The following is a 22,564-nucleotide window of genomic DNA, read 5'->3' as shown; positions in this document are numbered from 1 at the left end:
AAAGCATTTCTCAAACAATTGCCAGGAAATATTGTCTTGACCGATATTCCTGATGTAACACTGTCATTCTCAGTACTGTTATTCTAAGATACTCGACTGCAAAAACAGCAGGGCACAGATCTGTAATGCACAATCTGCAGCTTACCACCTACCTTACCTTTTCATATCCATTTACTTTCAGGCTGTGTCCTCCCTGCACCCCCTGTAGCTATTCTGTTTGGGAGAGTGAATAATTATTTGCGACTTTCCTCTTGTGACTAGTGTATCAGGCCAAGGCTGTGACAAGACATGGCTGAAAATTAAGGTTATGCCTCTGCCGCCCAGGTTCCTGATTGAAATTCAGTGGCAGTGTGCTGCGGAGGAGGTCAGGCTGCACGCTTACAGCGATCCCTTCTAGCCTTAAAGCCTGGCAGCCTGAGAGTACGTGAGATCGGTGAAGCCTGAATTTCAGTGGGAGCTGCTGAAGAGCAGGTATACGTGAAACAGGCAGCAGAGTTACGCTGAGAGAGGGGTCTCGACCCTGAAAGCCTTCTTCCCATCGTTGTGTTCATGGAAGATGGACCAGGCTGTAGGGTGGGGAGAGGCTGGAGGAATGGTAGCAAACTTCAAGCGCTAAAAGCCGGCATTAGCAGTGGCTAGGAACTGCTGCTGGCTACCCAGCTAGCGAGATGTGCAGGCGTGCATGCCCATTGGCATGCACAGCCATAGCTGTTTGATTGTGCGGTTCAGATTTTGTACCTCTTTACATAAATTCACGGAGATTTGAGAAACGAGCCTCGCACTGTGGGACAGGGTGTGAACTGAAGCACCTTCTGGAAGACAGACAGCAGTGTAATCCTTTCATTCAACCCTGTCTGCAGCTGCTTTTTATAAACTTGGCATAAATACATACTCAGTGAGGCCAGGCCTGTGTAGCTGGAAAATATTTTCCACCATCCAAAAAAACAGAAGATTGGAAAAAGAGCCCAGAAACTGTGCATAACATGGAATGGCCTCGCTTGTGGTTTTTTTCCATGACTTCCTCAGCTCATTTTTCTGCTGCCAATTTTAGAAGCCCATAAGTCATACTTGTTAAACTTTCTCAGTTAAAATGTAACTCTAAGAACAAAGTCATATGATACGTTGCAGCCAAATAATCCTTGCAGAGCCTCTGACTGCAGAGAAGCTGCCCGGATCTGGCCGTCTTTGCCCACCTCCGTGGGCTCCTGCCCCGGCAGAGGCAGGCTGAGGGGGCAGGCATGCAGCCCCCGGCCGAGGCTTCCCCGTGGGGGCTCCAGCAGCCATTCCTCCCTGCTTCCACCCGTGGGGTGGGCTGGGTTGCAGGACGGGGGTTGCAGAAATTTCAGCTCCTCCTCTAGAAGGGCTTTGAAGCAGGAGGCGAAGCAGAGGCGGGTGTGAGGGGAGGCAGTGTAGAGGCCAGCGGGGCTGGTGATGGAGGGCTGGGAGGCCGCTGTAGGAAGGTGCTGCTGCTGTCAGGGTGAAGGAGCTGAGGGGTGAGGAGACAGCAGGTTGCCAAGAGTGAAAGTGAGTTTGCTGGAGGGTTTGAAAAAAGGGCGTCCTCACTTCAGTGCGTTTTTAAGCGTTGAATCAATATGGAAGTACTCGTGTGCCAGGAACAATATTTCTGTTTGCCAGTTTTGCTCGCTTTTATACATGACTGTGCTTACACCGGGCCCCAAAGTGCTGTCCCTTCTCCGGGGTCTGCTCCGTCCCCTCACACAAAACCAATCCCCGGTTGCTGCTGCAGGGGGGTGGCTTTAGATTTACACCGGGTGGCAGCCAAAGCGGGGTCTGGCTGCCCGCCTGCCGCAGCGGCGCCCCAGCCGCCTCCTCCCAGGTGCAGCGCACCCGGGGCTGGCAGGCCTGCGGCCCAGTGGCCGGGGAGGGCAGCGGGTAGTGGTGTCCCTCCAGGGCCACCTGGGTGGTGTGCCAAGGGGGTGCGAGGCCAGCAGGCTGAGGGACCAGAGCAGGCAGGTGAAGGAGAGAGCGGGGCTCTGAGCGGCTTCTCGGCCTCTTCCAACCCTGCCTCCCCCTGGTGTTGGGGGCCAAGCAGCGTGGAGGGTCTCCCTCTGGAAAAAAATCAAACAACCCAAAATAAGAAAATAAGTTATGTTTTTTCCCCCTAAATAGCAGCTTTTGAGTTGGGTCCTGGCCCTCGGTGTAAACTGGGAGAGCGTCTGGAGGAAGCTGGGGGAATCACACCGCTGCGGAGCAGCTGCCAGGAGTGGCAGGCCCCAGAGACCGCCTTCCTGCGGCAGGGCGAAACGCCCTCGCGAAGCCTGTGTGGTCTTCACGGGAAGGGAGGAACTGAGCAAACCCACTGGAAACCGGCGATGGTGTTGTAATGTGTTCTGGACAGCCGGTTTCAAAAACCAGCGACTGCCTCCCTCCCTCTCTCCCTCCCTCTCTCCCCTGGCAGCCGCTTCCCGTGCCATGACATTGAGGGAGGTGGTGGTGACTGATGTAACCACGGCCAGGGAGAGTCACTTGCCCAACGCGCGGAGGCTGGCCGACGGCCAGAGAAATTTGCTAAGGCCGGGTTTTCTCACAACGGGCTCCCTGTCCCTGTGTACATACCTGTAACTGGGCCAGGTGCTTGGCACCACCACCTCCCCGGCCGAGTACACGAGGCGGCGGAGCTACCCGAGCCAGGAGCAGGAGGAGAAGAAGAAGAAGAAGCAGCAGCAGCAGCAGCAAGGTTTTGTTCTTGTCCCACGTGAATGCAGACCCGATAATGTCCCTAAGCATGTGTTGTTTGTGTCACCGTGTTGTAATTGATAACGATGCCTGTTCATTGAAGCCAGCTGTTCTTTGTGCTAATGGTGGGAGGCATGGGGGAGAGGGTGAGAAGAGGCCTAGTATTTTTTTTGCTGGATCACCACCTTTAAGTTATTGTGACAGACCTTTAAAAGGATCTCTTTGTATGAACTGGAATATAATGCTCAGCTGGGCTCTTAAATTCTGGCTCTGTTGAGAAGAGAGATTCTTTAATATCGATTGTCATTTCGTATGCAGTTCAGGCACCGACTTGTAGAAAATCTGGGCCAGGAGAGATATCATTAGGTATTTATGGGGGTTTGGTTGGCTCAGCAGTCAGTTTTTCCATTGTCATGCCGTGACAGTAGTGCATTACACACACCCTCAGGAGACATCCTTCTGCTTCCACAACAATAAAGGACTTTTTTCTTTTTCTGACTCATCTTCAGCTTAAAAAAAAAAAAAACAAAAAACAAAAAACCACAACCACCACCAGTAAATATAATTAGCAACAGGCAGATATACTGTACATAGCTCTTGGAGCCCATTGGGATAGTTCCTGTTAAAATGTACGTTTGTGGTTGCTCACCCCATGCTTAGACCTCCAGCTGCATTCCTGATTATACTTAGGTGTTTAACATAGCCTGGTGATGTTGTAGGCTGAGAAGCTGTTTCTAGTTTGGATAAAGAGGAGAAATATATTTAATGCTGGGATTGTCTTTCATGTACACACGGGAGCTTTGGCCAGACTTGCAGCTCACAAGGCAGGGGAGTACAAAAGGCTGTGCTGCGCCAGATGTGAGGTCCACGTAGCTCTTTATCCTGCCTCTGACAAGGGCCAGCAGCAGATGCTGTGGGAAGGAGGACAAGAAACAGAGCGAGTCTAGACTGACCCTGCCCCAGTGTGCCCTCTTGGCTCCCAGCACAGCTATTCTTGCTTACCAAAGGATGGGGGAAAAGCAACTACTGCCTTAGTCCTGCTCCCCAGCCTCCTCGGGCCCCCACTGCTCGGTGCCCCCTGTTTGCTTTGCTTCCCAGATGTGGCTCCATGTGGGATGGAAAGCAGATCTGGGTCTGCTCTGCTTCACTTCGGATCCATGTAGTCACGTGAGGATCTCTGGGTTAAAGGAGTCCTGGCCCCCTCAGTATTTCCCTTATGTAAGTGTGATGGAGCTGGGAGCAGGTGGTGTGCAGCTGGGCTCTGCTGTCTGCCAGGTGGGTGTTCCCTTACACCGCAAGCTGAGGTCCACACCGTCCCAGCTAGGGGCTGCTGCCCATGCCGTGTGTGCCATTGGAGCGCTGTGAAGCTGGGACCCAGCCTTTGGGTCCATATTCTGTCTTGGGGCAAAGGCTGACGCCGGTCACATGGCTGTGAGCGGGCCAACTGGGAGATTAGTATGGCTTTGTTTATTTATTTATTTTAACCTGTGACTAAGATGGGGGAGCTGCTCCTCCCAGAAAAGTGCTGTTTATATTTCAGTCTCCTGAGCACAGTCAGTTGGATCAGAAGTGCTCGTAACCCAGCAGTGGTATGTGGGCTCTGCTGGCATGTCCTCACATAACCTGGCGTTCACGCCGCCGGACAGAGTGTGGGCTGGTTGTTTGCTCATCCCAAGCACAAATGGCCAGGAGTTTTCCTCTGTATTCCCGATTGCTGAGCTCAGAGGGGTGGAGGAGAGGAAGGAGCAGGCTTTCATCTGAAAGTGGCCAGGCATTGCATAGGGCCGTACCTGGGGTTATGCTGAGAAAAATGTGACAGCGTGGGTGGGGTGATGTCTCTATGGCCACAGACAATATTGCGGGACTCACCTGTGCAGCATGTGTTTAGCACCGTCACTAGTAACACTGCTCTGTGTGTAAGCAAGTCGGTACCTGCTGCCATGTGATCAAAAGGAGAGATGCTTTTAGAAACATGTGAGGGTGGCATGAAAAAACAAGTCAGCTGAAGTATCCTTAGCTTGTAGGGCACCTGTGGGCTAGTAGTCACAAGTGAAACTGCACAGAAACTCCTCAAATATTGAGCTGGTGTTTATTTCCATTGTCTCTACCTAATTCCACCTGTGTAAGCTACTTATTTCTTTGAGATCTTGTTAATTCAAGACCCTGGCTGTAGGCACACCTTGTCTCTGGGGGAGGGGCAGATCCAGCTCAGCCAACTTTGATGAAAATTGATTTCCCAAAGTGAGGGTCTTGTTCTGTATGGCAGGGCAGAGGGTAATGCAGAGAACCAGCCAAGAAGCATTTAAAGCCTAGGGCTTTAAATAGCACCTGACCAGGTGGCTAGCGAGCTAATGATATATGGGGAGGTAGAATTTCGTATTCTTGAGCTAAGGGTAGTTTGGAGAATCCTGTCCTCATATGTCATCAGTTGCTGAAACAAGTCTCCTGGAAATGTAAAAAGTCCGTCTCTCACCCCTCCTTGCCCTATAGCAATACAAGTAGCACAGCTTCATCTGAGTTTTGCGATAAATAAATGAGTAATTCTGCCTCCAAGGCTGTCTGGGACTACTGCACCACATCCTTGCTCCAGCTTGTACCACAGTGCAGTATTTTACGATGTCTGGGATGGAGAAGATTTCTTCTGTGTAGCATGCTGTGATATGTTCACTGGTCACAGTGTTGCCTTTGGGGTGAGAAAAGGGGCAAGACTGCTCTCAAGCCATTGGTCTTGGGCATTTTCTGCTTTAGCACTCTACTTCTTGGCAAAATCACCTGCACAGCTTATGAGTGGGGTCAGGCGTGTTGGCCTTGGTCAGCAAACAAGAACCTGCTTTTTTTCTGAGCCAAGTTTGTCAACAAGGCATAGGCCAAAACTTCTTTTAAGCTGTCATGGCAAGGGCTAGAAAATAGGAAGCAACCAGTGCCAGCTCATGTGCAGTGTATGGTGAGAGTGGCGTTGTCACTTCCAGCAGGGAGGACTTTGACATCCTAAGCTAGCAGCTCAGCCACGGCAGTGCACCAGAAACCCCCAGAGAAAGGGGACTGTGGACACCTTCCCTGGTGTTGGTGGTACCTCCTGGTCAGGGCCCAGCAGCTGTGGGACTGCAGGTTGGGTGGTGCTTGCTCAGGTGTTTAGTGAAGGGTTCACACAGCCTGTGCCCTCCCGTTTGTGAGCTTCTTAAGCTGTATCTTCAATGGTAAGTAACTGGAGGAAAGGAAAAGCAGCTTTCTAACCATGTTGAGGTTGGCCTTTTGACAGTGAAGGAAGACCTAGGCATCGGTGGTGCTCAGAGGCGCTGGCTGAGCCAGGTTTGATCTTGGGAACACCTATGTAAAGATGGGGTATTTCCCAAGGAGGCAACTGTGTAAAACCAGTGTAAATGAGGCCAGGCTCGTGGGGTTCTGTTCTCCAGGTGTGAGTTTTACACTGAGGTCAGTGGGAGACAAAGGGGGGTGTGTGCCCGTCTATGGGTGGATGGTATTTTTGCCGCTGCTTAAGCACAATGGGGAACTTGGGGGAAGCCTTCCTGAACAAGTTGCCTACCTGCATCTTATCTGACTTGCGTCCCTCTGACTTGTGCTGGTGCACAGCCTGACATCGGCAAGCTTTCTTGGTGTCTAGATTGCTGCTTCCATTTGGCTAAAACATGCAGAGTGTCTTTCAGAGAGGAGGAATGGGGTTAGGAAAAGGAAGCTGTGTGGGGCTTAGGTTGCATTACTGAATCATGCCGGGCTGGGCTTGGTAATTCCCTCTCTCCAAGCCCAGAGTTTCAGCGGTTTCAGGTTGCAGCCCAGCACAGCATCAATAAGTCCATTCTTCCAGGAAGGTCAGACTTACTTTCACTCCAGCCCTCCCCTTCTCCCGGGGAGAGTAAGGCTGTTTAATGGCAACAAGGGTTCAGGGTGCAGTCTGAGCAGGAGGCACCTTTGCTGTTGCTTGTCCTTCCATGAGCGGGCAGGGGCAGCTGTATCCTTTCTCCAGGCAGTCACTGAATTGTCCAGCTGCCCCTACGAGGGTTCGGTTGCCTGTACCTCGAACGGAGACCAAGGCCAGCTGCAAGTGCTCGGGACCTCCCAGGACCAGCCCTCGGCTGAGTTCTCCCTCTGGCCCCACCAGCTTGGGAGGAGCCCCGTGCAGTCCCGATCGATTTGGAGGGTGTGATTTTACTGATAGTGCCGAAGGAAAATTTGATGTGTCTGACGGTGATGGTGTATTTGTGTCTTAAAGCTGCTGTGTGGTATTGAAGGACAATTATGGAACTGAATAAATAAATGGACCAAAATAAAATTCAGGAGAGCAACCAACTCAATGGGAAAGTTATAAACGTAGCTGTCAGCCTGGTTTCACTGATTTTGGGCCGGGTGGCAGTCACAGGCACAGAATTCATTGACATTCAAGCTTTTCTCTACAGGTGAAGGGACACAAAATGGGATCTAATTTGTTCTTCATGGGGCATCACTTTCTGGCACTTTTTTTTTTTTTTTTTTTTGGCAAGAAACTACAGGTAATTTATGTCAATGTCATCAAAGACACATTCTTGTTACTCTCACAACTGTGACCTTGTATCCAGCTGAAAGAATTATAGCGAGTAACTGGTGAGATGTTCAGCTTACGTCCACAGGGCAGATTTTCCAAGCAGCAGCTATGCTGGCAGGGCTATCTGCCATGCTGTCCAGTTACATCGGTGCCAAGCGATTCTGGGAAAATGTAGGCAATGATGCCACAGGCCAGTAATGACGGAGGTGAATTCCTGGAAGACACATACCAAGAGCAGCAGCCCATGGTGCGGCATACTGTGGGATGCACTATTGTAGGGACTACTGAAACGTGGGAGGAGGGGTCAGACCAGTTACACCAGCACGTTGCAGTGTCCTGTCCGCACAGCAGGCAGCAACCTTACTGAACCAGTCACAGAAAATTGGCTGCCTTGGCCAGGAGGAAACAGCTTAGCTGTCACAGCTTTCACTCAGAATTAGCTATGAGCTGGCCAGGCATAAATTGCTTTTAGAATTAGTCCTGCCAGCTGCATTACCAACAAAGCAAAAATTGTCTGAGGAACAAGGCTGGGGTTCACATGCTTAAACCCTACCTGCCATAAAGTTGGTAAACTTTTCCCTAGGGTTAGTACTACAATATTTACTGTATTGGCATGCTGTCTTTTCTGTTTGATTGCTGCATGACTGTATTATAACCTGTCCTGTTGACAAGGACTAAACTCTGATTGAATGATATAAAGAGCTGTGGCCTTGATCGCTTCATGGTGAAACCAGAGTAAATTACTGGATGCCAAATGTGGTGTTCCCTGTTTGTTTCCGATTAAGCAAGCTTAGAATCTGGCCTTCAGATCTCATTATTTCTCTAATTCAGCTGGGTCATATTATAAATTCATGTAGTGGTCAAAATGATCCAATAAATGCCAGAACACAATCCCAGCATTTCAAAACATCGAATGTATATATTGGCACTTTTCCTATTTGCTGACTGCAGGACAAATAGGTTTCGTATTGGGACATCAAAGTCTGTTTCAGCAACTGGATTCATGACAAAGCCATGTTATAATCTGGGTACTGATTACGGCACTGAAACATGTTAGCTCAGCATGTGGTAGATTTGGGTGCGTGGACAGATCAACTTTTTAGTGGCCTATGGCTTGATTTCAGCATGGAGAAGGTTGTCAGCATATTTGTGCTAATTAAGGAAACGGCATGGGAAACTCCTTTCCACTGCAGAATCAGCCAGAGCTCAGGAAATGTCATTGCGCCTCAATGTTTTTTTTTGTAACAGCCAGTTTGTCGTGAAGTAGAGAAGCAGCTTTGTGTCTTGACTGTATTTCTAAACTGCGCTGAAGCTTGTTTGGATCTTGTCCAAGTCTTGTGGTTTTACCTGTTTCTGGAGGATGGATGGAACGGCTAGGTCACAAACACACCAGAAGAGCATTTTAGCTGTATTTGGGGCTGGCAGTGCAGGGTCAGATTCTCTGCCTCGATTTGGTTTATTTGTAATGTTGACAGTAACTGAACATGAAGAAATAAACACAAGTTTGTGCTCGTGCTTTGCCAGGAGAACTTCCTCGCTGCTGAAAATAATGCTTTTGCCCAACAGTGACTCTTTTTTCTCATTCAGGTGGTGTTTTAGATATGTTAGGCTACTCTTAACATATTCATATTTGAGTTCCCGAGAAGGCAGGCTGAAATGTTGCCAGCTCTATGAAAGTCCTTGCTGTTACACTGAGTCAGCTGCTGTGATTTTACCTTTGCTCTTGGTCAAAGTATTACACTCTATTATCTTTTTGTTCTTTTTTTAAACATAAGAAATTGCAGTACAAGTGTTTGTTCCGTGTGCCTACATTTCCTTCTACTTCAATGACAAAACAAGCCCATTACTTTTATTATTATTAAGACAGGTACACCTAGAAGCCCTTGATGTTTTCCCAAGGGATTCACAGCCCAAACATAAAGGACAAACAAAAATGGGAGAAATTAAGTGCCTTTATTTGCATTTATGCACAGGGAACTGAGGTAGCCACAATTAAAGGGGCACTTAATTCCTGCTTATTGAAAGCTCAAAAAAAGAAGTCCTCAGCAAGGCTGAAAATAGACCCAGGACCAGCAGGTCTCTGTTCTGCAGATGGCTCTGAACACGGTCCTGCTCACCGGCCCCAGCAGTGCCCAGTCCAGCATAGCCATACGTCCACGTGCCTGATCTCAGGCCAGCAGCCCAGGTCTTCGCCAACACCTAGGTCAGCACGGTTCTCCTGTTCCCAGTGCAAGGTGCTCCCAGAGTTGCTGGCCTTCTGCCCCCTCTGCTTTAACAAGAATTCTTGCTGAAGCAACCTCTGCAGTAAGGGCTTGCGGTGGCTGCTTGTGGCTGTCAACGGCCTCCAGATGCTGCGAAACGGCTGCCCTGTGCAGGAGGCTGTGGCAGACCTTCCCCAGGTGCCAGTCCATGGGAAGGGGTTTGCCACCCTGACAAGTTGAAGGTGGAGTCAGCTATACTCTGACTTCCCTTCCTCGGCATTTTGAAGTCTGGTGAAACACGATGCATAATGACACTTATTCTGCCTTTGCAAGTAGGAGACTGCCTTTATGCCAAAGTGTCTCATCAGTGAACCTCACCTCAATGCAGAGTGCTTATTCAGATGTAACCATGAAAATGAGGGCCGGCTAAATAATGCCTCTGACTGAAAGGATCCACTGAAGCTCATTATAATGATCTTAATGACTTCCAATTCGGCTGTATCTGTGATACCGGAGTGCAAAGGTAATTACGGACGTGCTAAATACTATTATTATTTGATATTAGTGACAGGGTGGGGGTGAGACCTGGTGAGTCCTTCCCCATCTGGCCTGGAGAGGAATGAGGGTTACCCTCTTCCCTCCACCCCCCTCAGGGCCCGGGAGGGAAGCACTGTGCAGGCAGGGTGGAGCCAGGACTCTGCTCCCTCTTCCAGCTGCTGCGACCTTGGCTCTTTGCCCCCGTGGTGTCAGGAGGTGGCTCCTTTGCACGTGCAGCAAACTGGGAGACAGGAGAAATGCCTCCACACCAGCCTCCCTGCCTCCATCTTGGCAGCAGAGGAAGCAAGCGTGCTGTCTCCCTCTCTCTGCCCCCCACTGCTTTTGCCGGGGTCTTTCCCTCAGTTTACCCTGTCTCTCCTGTGGCCCTCTGGTACTGCTTGATGTTGCTGGATTGTCCCTTCATGGGCTCTCCTTACCAGTTTGATCTCAGCTGGCCCCACCAGCACAGGTCCTCCTTGGCTTGTGCGGGATTTCCCTTTCCTTTGTGTTCGTGGCTCAGACTCTGAGGACGAGGAGAGGGCCAGTCAAACCTGGCTTTTTAGGGGTCTAGGACCAGGTGACGTCCTGAGGGCCCTTCAGCCTCAGTTATATTCTATGATTTGGAAGCCCTAGCTTGCTACCAATGCTATGCTAGCCCGGGAAAGCGCTAACCCTTTGACCTATGAGGAGTGTTTAAGGAAACGGTGGTAACTTCTATGGTTAACAATTTGCTGCCTGACATTCGCATAGGACTCAACAGACTGCACGGTCTGTGGGAACCCTCTGTGCTGCCAGGGTCTGTATGGCAAAGCTGCAAGCACCAGCCTTGCAGGCCCTTCTGGATCATGGGTGAAACAGTGAGAGCACATTCAACTATCTCTGCTCACTGACCGTGCCAGCCTGCACTAGGAGAAACCTGTGCAGCGATGATTCAGACTCAAATGATTACTTGACCCAAAGGAAGGCTTGATGATACACGGAGGCTGGGACACACCAGCAGTGATTATAAGATGATTCACTGCCTGTGCTCTGCCATTCAAAAACATCCTCTGTATTGCATAGGCAGGGCCATTCATGGAGGCTGCAATGAGGAAGTGGTATTTGCACCTTTAGCTGCCACCTTGTCACCGAACCTTTCAGTGCCGGCCTCTGGCATGGTGCTTCTCTCCCTCTGGTCATGCTGACACTAGAGAGGTTTGCTGGCAGCGGGCAGCTCCCTGATGCTGCCATGTGACTGCAGCCAGGAACCTCCTGCTGATAATGTCCTTTCTCACCCTAAGAGGGTTTGACCAAAAATGTAGTGCAGCCAGGCATCCCGGTGTCCCCCCAGTGCCACCCTGTGCAGTGTGGAAGAAGCACATCGTTGGACTTTTAATGCTAAACTGCAGGGCAGGTGCTCCAGCCTATAATTCTCACATCATTCTTCAAAACTCTCATAAATTCTTTGCACTGCTGTTCCCACTTCCATTTTTTCCTGCTGTCAGAAATGTGCAGCTCATGCAGCCCAGACTGCTTCTGTTTTTCTTTTATAGAGGGGGACGTAGCCTGCTGTGTCTTTTCTTTTCTCATGCTGCTGTCTATACTTTCCTTCTTCCTGTTCCACCCACCTTTTCGTCCTTCACTCTTCCTCTCTTCTCCTCCAGATCTTCTCCTGCCAGATATGTGCACTCCTATGGCTTCACCAAAATGGTCTGAGAGCACTGACTACATCTATCTCGTCCTGCTAAATGCTTCCCAAAGCATCGATATTACTGCATGCAGAGCAGGGAAGCCCTCAGCACCTAGGAAGTACCATTTTTCCTGACCCAGGAACTGATACTGCTTGTGGCAGTTCGCTAGAGGCACTGGTAAGATCTGAGGCACAGAAAGTTTGCTCATGTTTCTGGCTGGGACTCACAAACGTGTTGGGGCTAATAACGCACATGGCTTGTATTGTGCTTTCCCTGAAGCTAAGTTGAGCAACATGTTAGTTAACAAGTTAGGCATTACTCAGAGCTCCTAAACCTCATGTTTTGCCAGTGACAAAGTTGCAAACTTGTAGTACAAGGCTCCTGACATACTCTGTGTAGCGTAATGGCCAAGCTCCAGTGGAGTTGTGCTCCATCCTCTTCGTCTTACAGTTCTGCCTGGACTGTTTTTCAAATTTAAGTCTTCAGCTGTCAGGCACTCTTGCTAGCTATCCTGCATGTCTAAAGAACTAGGTGAACTCTGGAAAATAACCTAATGAATTTAGCCCTCTCTTCCTGTGAGTGAACTGTCTTCAGACTGTCTTTCAAATGTGTACTACTACACATTTCATATGTGTACTACACTATACATACAGAATACTACTACATGCAGTAGTATTATTTGTGCTTTGTCTAAGCATGTGCTACCTATGGATTCTCTGTGTGCTCTTGGATGTAACCGTGGTTTAAGTACCCACCACTGGTTATTCATAGCGCACATTTAGTCATTTAACAAACATGGTATTAGTTCTGCTCTCTAAGTGGATGACTAATACTCTTATAAATAGGAGGAATGTGATCTGAAAGGTCACGTGAATGTTCCCAGCGTGAACGTATCCCCAAACTATGAGACTTCTCATTCCAGGAGCATACTTGCAAAAAAGAAAATGCTCACTAGGAAGAAGGAAAAGGGTTCAAAAGCCATTCAAGCAATTTCTCCACTTTAACTCAAACAATTTGAAATTGTTTGTTGAGTTTTGCATCGCAAAAGGTTTTTGCAATGTTTGCTTTTCGCTGCAATCTCTCCTGACCTGCTTGGGAACATAGAAACTGCCCCATTGGAACAGTCCTGATCTCTCTCCTGTGCCAGGGCCTTCCGCTGGAACATAGCAGGACCTGAATGTTTCTTAAGTAGATGTGAGAAATATCCTTTAACTTTCTTTCTAACCTCTTTCACATGCCATTAGAAAGCAGGACAGTGCTCAACACTGGATTCCAAAGGAAATGAGAAGAACGCACAGTACAGGTTTCTGCGCTGCCTGTAAACTGACAGCTTTCCTCTGCTCAGTACCGTGGAGAGAAGATGCTGAGCTGCCTAGGTGGTGGAGGAGGAATGAGGGGTTCTGCCTCTGAGATGGGGTGCTTGCTACTGCAGCCTCCTGAGAGGTCAGGTTTCTCTGTTGGAGGACACAGGAGGTAAAATGCAGCAGATCATCTATGCAGACACCCTCGTCTTTTCATTTTTATCAAATGAAAACTAACTGAATGCTGCTGCTTTCCTGCCATTGCAAGATTTGGTTTATATTCACAGGAATACAAGGCTAAGGAAGGGAGGACTGGTGGCCTCGGGACATCTAGCTTCATTTCATGACTGTGGCCACAGAGTTGCTGAGGGTATGTCTGTAGCATATGCTTAGCCCGCGTCTGAGCCTAGTCTTACCTTCATGCGCTGCCTCTTTGGGCAATTAAAGTCCTCAGCTGGCCTGCCGCATCCCCTTGGCCAAGTCTGAGGCCCTCCTCGGCTGGAGCAGTGAGAGTGGCCATCGTGCTGGGGCTGGGGCAGGAGGGTCCTATGGAGGCCACGTGCCAGGGGTTGGGCTGCCACTGCTGCCACTGTGATGCCAGCCCAGTGAGGCACCTCTTCTGCTTGCTGTGGTGTGAAGTCAAAATGAAGCCCTTCCAGTGGAGAAACAGGCAGCCACAGCACCAGGGAAGACCCCCCCCCCGTCTACAACTCAGGTATGCCCAGGTGCTCACCCAGTGGGCTTTGGGCTGGTGGAGCTCCTGACGGCATGTTCTGCTCCCAGCTGGGAGGTGGCACTGGCTTCATTAGCGCATCTCTGCTCAGCCTCTTCGGTGTCAGATGTGATGGTTTAAGCCACCTGTAGCTGAACTTAGTTTGACTTTGTACTGGAACAAAGTGGAGGAGAGGACTTGCACAGCTGGCTCAGAGATGTGTCCTGCTCAAAACAGAGGCAGGTACATTGACTGGGTCACCGGCCAGAGCCCGGGGCACGAGTCTGGGTGACGTGTGGCTATGCCTGCGCTAATAAACCGGGCAGGGGCAGGGGCTGCGCTCTGCTTTGTGGCTGGGTAACACTGTTGAGCCATGGTGTGACAGATAAACCCTCTTGCCCTCCAAAATCATGGGGCCACATACACGCTGGGAACAGTCCTGGCCCATGCTAACTCCTGGACTGTGCCTGGGAACGGTTTGGGAGGGTGCTGGTTGGCCTGGGCCAAAACTGTACCCGGGACCACACAAAGAGCCAGAGGGATGGATGCTCGAGCTCCCCCGATCATGCCCTGATTCACTGGCTTGATTTTCTGCTCTAGATGCTGCCAGTCTGGCTGGTGTCAGGGAAGTTACCTAATGCATAAGGTAAGAAAGAGAAGACTCTTCCAGCTTCATTTCTAGCCTTTGTCCCTTTGTGCCCTCTCTCACCTGGGGGTAAGAGTGCATCCTTACCTACAGAGTAGTGAGACTGCCAGAATTGGCTACATTGGGAAAATGGGATGTGGTACAGGTGAAAGTCCAAATTTACTGCAGCGGTTTATAGAAATCTGATTCAATGAAGAGTTGGGCCTATGGTATACACATGCCATAAAGACAGTATTCCCAACAGGCCTATCGTAATTTTGGCCATGCTTATTATGCAGTTACAGAAGTGCATTAGCATTAAAATATGTGGGCTAAAAGCAGTCAGTTGTGTCCTGTATTCTCCTCCAGCCAGCCTTTGCCTTGACTTTAGGTTGCAGATTAGAAAGGACAGCTGTGGATCTGGGTCCCCCAAACAGTCTATACACAGTCAAGAAACCCCAGAGATTTGACAGACTATACACGATGCTCCTTTCTGAGCACACAACATTTCCTGGCTTCAGCAGTCTCACAGGTTTGATTTCAGTGGAAGATAGTACACATAAATGATACTTGATTGAGGCATGCATTTGTGGGGCTTATGAAACTTTGTGTCTGCATGTGCGTGCATTAAAATAACAGGACAAAGGTGACTGCAATATATTATTTACCTGCCGGCTCAGATTTATCTGCTTGTCTTAGGGACTCCTGACTCTTGTCTCTCAGATTTTGCTCCTAGAGAAAACTGTGTTTGAGGGTGCTTTCCCATGGCTAGCACCGAGGGGCTATGTGGTACATTTAAACTGAAATCCAATGTTCCACCCAGATTGGTTTGGGTGTGCCGACATTTGCTTGCTTGTGGGTGCCTCTGGATTTCTCCTCTCCCTTGGTCAGCAGCAGAAGCATTTTTCTTATTGGTGGCAAGTAGGTGGTGGTGGGGGGTGGGGGGGCAAGTCTTGCTTGTTGCTACCAGCCAGCTGACAATGGACAGTGATAACAGCACAGAAGAAGATGAGGAGAAAGGAATGGATAGTGTAATTACACCCGATAAGGATCAGCAGAACACTACATGTGCTATATACATATTTGGAACCTATACACATAAACACATAAAAGAAAACATTCAAGATGTGGAATCAGGTTCTTCCATCCACACTCATATAAAGAATATATACATATAAAGAATATACACTCACTTCCAGCCACAATCATATAAAGAAACAAAACCTGATTTTTTTTATACTGTGTTGCTGGCAGTCAGAGCCTCCCCTCTCACTGTGCCTGGGAGAAGAGTGTATTAAGTGTGAGCAGAATAAATGATCCGTTTGTAACCAGCATGGCAGACACCTGTGTAGCACCTCACTGCAGCACCTCCCTATGCTGGCTGGGTATCAGGGGCAGGCATCAAGGCTAGTCAAAAGCAAACCTGGTTACAGTAGATCTTGAGCAAGATCCTCAGGGGTGACGGTTGGAAAAATGCACCTATATGTTCCAGATAGATTTTTTTTTCAGCACTGTTCAGATCTCGCTCTCTACGCTTGGACAAATGCAGCCCTGACACAACAGAACAAAACAGGAATTCCTTCAAAGCAGTAACAGGACAGGCTTTGCAGCGTTCTTACAAGGGTGAATTTAGATGCCAGTGAGTGGAATTTCCAAATGCATTTCCCTTCCTACACTTTCTCTTTTTCATCTCCATAAATCTGTGTCAGTTTTTAAAGAACCTGTTTAGGGGGGAGGGAAAGGGAAAGGGCACAGAACAAGTGATGAGCTATTCAGAGCTAAAAGAGTCTCGTGCTGCCAGAGGTAAGACTGTAGAAAAATGTGTCAGCGTAGCAGATAATAGTTCTCCTCTCTTAATGCCTCTCCTGAAGCATCAAGGTGTACGTGTTTCTCAAAGGGGCTGTACATCTCAGAGGTAGTCTATGAACTGCATGTTGAAATGGTTGCCATGGCAGTGACTGAGTATAAGTTAGAAAGCGTGATTATCCAGAGTTGGCCTAAATAGCTGAAGGGAAGGAAAAAAGAAAGAAAAGAAAATAAAGGCCAAGGACTTTCTGTTATTTCTAATACAGATCCATCAGCATTAGACCATGCCAGGAAGAAGAAGCGGTGCTGGTGGAGAGGAGCCTGCATGAGCGTGCTCCGGACCCCAGCCCCAGCCTGGGTACCACCGGCAGCACACGCTGCAAGGGGACCTTCGCCCCCCCCTTACAACGTGCCAGCACAGCAGCTGCACGCCGAGGAGGGGCCGTTAGTACACACCAGTCCACTTAGTGTTGATTTGGTGAAATGGTACTTCTCCAGAGTCGGAGGCGAGGCCAGGGCACTGCTTGGCCTTCAGCAACCCAGAGAACACGGTCGCAGTGCTGTCCTGGCTGATGTGGGACACAGCCAGATTAGAAAGGGGGAGGCTGGCCTGCAGAGAGGCTGCCAGGCTTGCCCCAAGTGACACAGAGAGCTGCAAGCCCGGGTGGGGTGTTAACTGGTGATCTCCCTGTCACTAAAGCCATTCCATTTCTTCTAGCCCACTAACCTTCTGCTTGAAGCATGCCTCTGAAAGGTATCCCTCTCCCTTGGAGAATGCAGCCCTTTTTGTTAATTCATTGCAGTAGTTAGTCGCGCTTGTTCATTAAAAAAGAAAAAATAAAAATTGCACCTTGTATCTGATTTAAATGTGTATGGTACTAATGTTCAGCCTCTAGTGCATGCTGTGTTCTCTGCTATATTTTTTTGAAAAAAAAAAGTCACTTCTTGATATCCTTTGGGTTTTTGCTCTGAAGGTTTTTTGTGCACTAGAGTCACTTTCAAGCTTGTTTTTGAAGAAGTGAAGAAATAGAATTCTCTCTTGAACAGTTTTCTTTTAGCTCTTCTCAGGGAAAAGTGGAAGACTGGGAAATGAAGGTGAAGACATCTCAATATCAGGCCTGGATGGAAAAATGTCCTCTCTAGGAGATGTAGAGTGCCGCATTAGGGAGCCAGATGCCCCGTGTAAAATCAACAGAAGAGATTCATGCAGGCTGAGGGTATGCAGGTAGGTGTCTGCAGGAGCAGAACCTGTTAGCCTGATTCTCTTCTCTCATAGCTTTCTAAAATAGAGGAGTTTAATTTACATTAGCCTGGAGTGGTTCTGCTTCTAAGTCCTTTGATGCCATAAGATAGGAACCTACTCAGGTCAATCCATAGCATTTGGCCACTTACCGATGATGTTCTTCTCCCCTCCTGTCCTTAAGGATCTATAGGTGCCTCCTTTAAGAGGACTACAAGCCAGCAGTACTTACAGTGGTTAACAGGTGTCTGTTTTTGGCTGGTGGAGCTGGGGTAAGAGATCATATGGCCTGTACTTCAGAAAAAAGAAAAGAAAAAAACCTTAAGACACCTATTTTCCCTCAATTGGGTTGGCTTTTGCCATCTCTCCTTTTGCAGGAGTCTCTTCCACTTCTTGCACCTCCTAAATCCTTGTCATCCAGGTTTGAGAGCTGGGACTATCTTCTTTGGCACCAAGTCAACGATACGTTTTTTAGCACCAGCAGCCATTCATATTTTACATTAGTGTTCCTCTCTGTTCCTTTCAAGCAATAATCGTAAATATCAGCTTTCATTCCTAGAGCTCCTTTCATCCCAGGGGCTCCCAAAGCACTTTCCAAGCTTAACAAGCTTATTGTAGAGTACTCCTTTAGAAAGTGTGAAGCTTGCTTCCCATTAAAGCCTGATTTTGGGAAGAAAACTCCCTAATTATAATGTCTTCAACACACGAGGGAGACTTCATAGCTGTTATTTACTGTACATCTTCCCTTACCAAAAAAGATTGCTTCTTGCTCCTGCATCCCCCCATCTTCCCTAGCTTAATCCAGCAGTACTCAGTTACCAGAGGGAGAAGAGTGCAAGTAATAAGGTGATTATCCCCAGTGATCTGAGGAAGTGCTTTTGCTCTGGAATCCTATTGCTGCCCTCAACAGTTTCTTCTGACAACTCCATCTCCATCCAGTCTATTTTCTCTTTATCGGGGCATATGTCCTAGGGCAGAGTTGAATGTCCTGTGGGCTTTAGCCAGAGAGGTCACCATCCACAGCTGGGCTGTGCTAAGGATCATGTGAGCAACTGTAGTCCTCTTCAGGACAAAGTCAGCTGGCCTAGTTTAAGTCACATTCCCCGGCAATCAAAGCAAAGCTGGTCGCTTTGCACTGAAATGAATCACAACCTTTCAAATGGTCCTTTATTTGACTCATTTGTAGGAGCAGTAAGCCCAGAAGAGAAGATTGTTGCTGGTAATTTCTGAACGGAAAAAAATTGTTTCTAATGATTCATATGATTAATGTTAGGGTAGCTTGAATCTGACCGGTGTCAATTTGTTTTCATTGGTTTCAGGAGGACTCAGTATGATGGGACCTGTCCATCTCATGATGCACAGAGCTTTCCTCAGCCAGCTGTGTGGGAAAGCAGTCTCTCCTCTACTTGGCTGCGAGAGGCCCGCGTGAGGCACACAAACTCCCGTTGCTTCTCCAAGGACACACCAAGAGCCTGTGGTAGAAGGGGAACAAAAGCCCTATCTCTGGTTCAGTGCTTCAACGGCACAAACATAATTTATCAGTGTAGATAGCTTTAGATGAAAGGTACATCAAAGCATGTTTTTGGCTGCTGCCTTCAGAGGTAGTACTAAATCTCCTGGGGGAATGCAAGCAGAGAGATATGATCCAAGTATCAAAATCCCCATCTTCTTACTCTCTCCTCCCGACACTAGTCGGGTTCACAGGGAAGCCCTTGCCTGAGATTGTTATGTCATCTATTCCCATCAGTAGATTTTGGTTCAGAAATGCGTTTTCATTCTTTTCCAACAAAATGTTGCCTATTTCAACAGTAACTCTGAAGATCTGCAAATTGGCAAAGGATCCAAAAAGAATAATGAACCAGCAGTTACTGTTTACATTGGCCACCTTGTATAAGTGCTGATATTAGCATTTCTGAAAGGATTAATTCATCACTGAAAAAAAAGCTTTGTACCTGTGAATAAGAGCTTGCTTGGGAGGGCCTGTGTGCCTCCTTTCCTCTATCAACAAACCTTACAAATGTCAAGAGGTGGTTTTGCAATGGATGTCGATGCATACCTGTTATCTCAGGGTGAGAATCAGCCACTGGAAATTTTCTATACCAATTTCTGATGGTTTAATGAAAGCAGCAGTAAATGTAAAGAAAAATCATATTTGTTTTCATGTGTCTTATTCATTTACATATTTATTTATAGGCTTGAATGTATGTATTGAAAGTAGCTCTCTTTTTTTAAAACTAAAATCATGTGATATAACCTCAAGCCCAGTGATTATTTCTCGTGTCTCGGAAAAACAAGTAGACTTGCACTAGGAAGAACAATGGCTGTGGAAACATTCTGCCCTTTCCAGACTATGACCTTTTCTGGGGATGTCAGCAAAACAAACATACTTTTATGAAGTATCCTTAAGCCTTCCTTACCTCTTGCTGTTCGTCACACTTGTTGCGATTTGCCTTAAATTAGTTGCCTTCACACTGAGGGACACGATGCTATTTTGCTTAAAAGAAGAGGGTTGTGTGTTCCACAGTGGCCCAGCTGGCATGCCGTGAGCCACAGCTGAGAGGTGGAACAGGTCCTCTGGACAGCCAGCAGCCAATGTTTCTTCCATCCTCATGCTGCAGGTCAGGGGTCTCTCCGTGATGGAGGGGACATAATGACAGCGTTTGTGTGGGAGACAAAAATGTTCAGTCTCTGTGGGGTGCCTACATTTTGATTGGGATTCCTTGGGATTCTGTAGGATGAAGATCAAACTCCTTTTCAGGTACGTGATTATGTTATAACCTCTAATACACCATTTTGCTTTTAACCTATCGACTGCTTCACTTTTAGGCTGGAAGCAGCTGAGGGCTAGGACTCTTGCTGGGCACTCACACAGCTCCTGGCATGGTACGGCTTCAGCTCTGGCAGGAGACTTGGGCCATTGCCGCAGTCCAAATGCACATTTAAAAAAAAAAAACAAAAACCAAAACAAAATGCCTGGAAGCTAACCTGCTTACAAGTGCTTCTTTCACGCGAAAGACTCTTTGTGAGCACTGTGTTTATAAAGCAGAGGAAGAAAGGAAGCATGAATGAAATGAAAGACTGAGGACCAGCCTGCTGCCTTCTGTGGGAAGTCCTCTTGGAGGGGCACGAGTCGCTGAGACTTCCCTGGTGGAGTTCCCTTGTTAATTTGTTAAATTGCTGGGCAGGGGAAGCTGGGCCCGATGGCTGATGAGAAAGCACGAGGGTGAGCCTCCCACCCAGAGTGGTAACGCTCTCTGCATCTCGGGGGCTGTGATTTCAGCATGCAACTCTGTTGCATGGAGGGAGCAGAAACAATGCTAGGAACCTCTAAAGGGGTGAGTAGGTACGTCAAAGGCCGGCGGTGCACGTAAGGGATTTCGTTGTAAGGGGTCGGAGAAGAGATGCCTGCTCTGCAAGGGGCTGACACTTCTTTGCACAGAACCAGGATAATTTCCCTTCAATCCAGGGCGGACTGCCAGCACTCTCAAATGTAATCCTCACAGCGTTACTTCCAAAGATGAAACAAGGGTATTATGGGCACCGCCACTGAGGCAGGTAATCTTTAAGCATAGCAAATTGCCTAGTTTAATGCTAACAAACCCGAATGGTGAGGAAGTCAAGACAGGTAACAGCACTGATACAGCATAATATAATGCGATGGCTGATATAAATGTGACTCATTCTAGCCGGAGGCTTTAGTATAGGAAGTCGGATAAAAGATATAAAAACAAATCTGAATTTTTTTCCTTCCCGGTGAAGGTCACTGCCAGGAATAGTATGGGAAATAATTAATGGAGGAAGAAATGTTCCCCTTCAAATCAGAAGTATTGTCTTGCTTCACAGTTGTGTGCTGCTCTTTGGGCTCCTGTAACATACGCCGGCAAACACGCAGGGCCTTTCTCCCTGAAGCCGCTGATGGATGTCCCACCTGGCAGGGCTGAATGTGAGGGGCTGGCTGTGCCATGCTCACAGTGTCTGCTAATGGGTGCCCGCCTCGCTGGCAGTCCACCCACCAGCAACGCGCTGAATGGGCCTGGGGGACTGAATGGGGCTTAACACCACAGCAGCCAATTTTCCTGGTCAACACGGAGGTGCAGTGCCAAGGCTGTGTGTGAGAGCCCGTGCAGCCTGCTGCTGAGGGGGTGTCACCCCTTTCCCTCTGCTCCTGAGCCCTGGGGAGGTGGGTCTGCTTTCCAGCCCCAGCACAGGTCCTGCTCCCTCAGTCCCTATGCTTCGTGTGGGAGGATATGGGTGACACAGCGACCATTGCACTTGTGGTGGCATGGGCTGTTTGTTCTCTGCTCATCCCACGGAGACCCTCGAGGCTCCGTGCTGCTCATTTGCTCCATGACCAGCTCTGCACTTGTGTAAGGGCAAAGGGAAGCCATGCAGCTGTGCCTGTGGCGCAGTGTGCATGCAATGCTACCTGGGGCAAGAGCGGTCCACAGTGCAGCCCATCTGCTGCTCGAGGATGCAATGCTGCAATTTAATTCCCTTTCCTCAAAGTGGGGATGGACAAGGAGAGGAGCGGGTGCCTCTGCTTCATGTCACCACTCTGCAGGCTGGAAACCAGCCATCGGTGGGGGGCTGAGGGGCTGCTGCTCCCTGGGGTACTGGTTTGTTTTCTTCCAGGTGGCCATAACAGGGAGGAGTGCTGGTGGGAAGCTCTGAGCTTTGCACTCCCGGTGAAAATCTCCTGCATGTGACTCTGTTCCACCTGCCACGAAGGACTGGTCACATTTTCCATTCTTGACTCCATGTGGCTGCTCTGAACATCCCAGGTTATTTGTGCACAGACCAGCTGCTTTTCCCCCTTGCTCGGCTGTTGACAGCTCACCTGGCTGTCATTGCTGCTCAGCACCCGCAAACCGGGGACATCAAGGCAGTTAGCACAGCGTTAAGATACATTAATTTTTGGAGGGTTTTTCTTCTGGGAGACCAGGAGGTGAGAGTTCAGATCCTCCCTCCCTCAGCAGGCTCCTGCCCCTGCAGTGGACTTTCAGAGGTAGGAGCACTGCAGAAGTCCTGAGTAGCCCCGAGCTCCCATATAGCACCGGAAAAACCCATTACAGGAAAGCTGCTAATAGCCGAGGTAAGCTCTTACCCACATTTTCCACTGGTGTTAGAGACTCCGGAGAATTAGCTTGTTTCGGCCAAGTTCCCAAACTGCTTTTTGGTGTTTATCCAAAACAAGCCTGTGCATTGATGTTTCCTACCCCAAAAATCGTCTAACCAAAT

General features: G+C 48.7%; 1 protein-coding gene across 4 annotated transcripts in view; it reads left to right on the top strand.

The window, feature by feature from the left end:
- Positions 1–19,475, top strand: part of LOC130151493 (uncharacterized) — a 28,626-nt gene extending 9,151 nt beyond the window's left edge. Inside the window, exons 1-4 of one of the 4 annotated variants that reach the window (XR_008822593.1) lie at positions 12,310–13,313; positions 14,256–14,301; positions 17,145–17,311; positions 18,646–19,475. Coding sequence is in view for 1 of the 4 variants with exons in the window: in XM_056343835.1 (XP_056199810.1) it covers positions 14,256–14,301; positions 17,145–17,311; positions 18,646–18,877 (445 nt within the window). In the remaining 3 variants the exon portion in view is untranslated. The other 3 variants (XM_056343835.1, XR_008822591.1, XR_008822592.1) reach the window with 3 other exon arrangements.
- Positions 19,476–22,564: the final 3,089 nt, after the last annotated feature.

This window comes from Falco biarmicus, chromosome 6 (genome assembly GCF_023638135.1).
Source record: "Falco biarmicus isolate bFalBia1 chromosome 6, bFalBia1.pri, whole genome shotgun sequence".
Taxonomy (NCBI): domain Eukaryota; kingdom Metazoa; phylum Chordata; class Aves; order Falconiformes; family Falconidae; genus Falco; species Falco biarmicus.
Note: the sequence above shows the minus strand (reverse complement) of the source record. Positions and strands in the feature narration are given on the sequence as shown.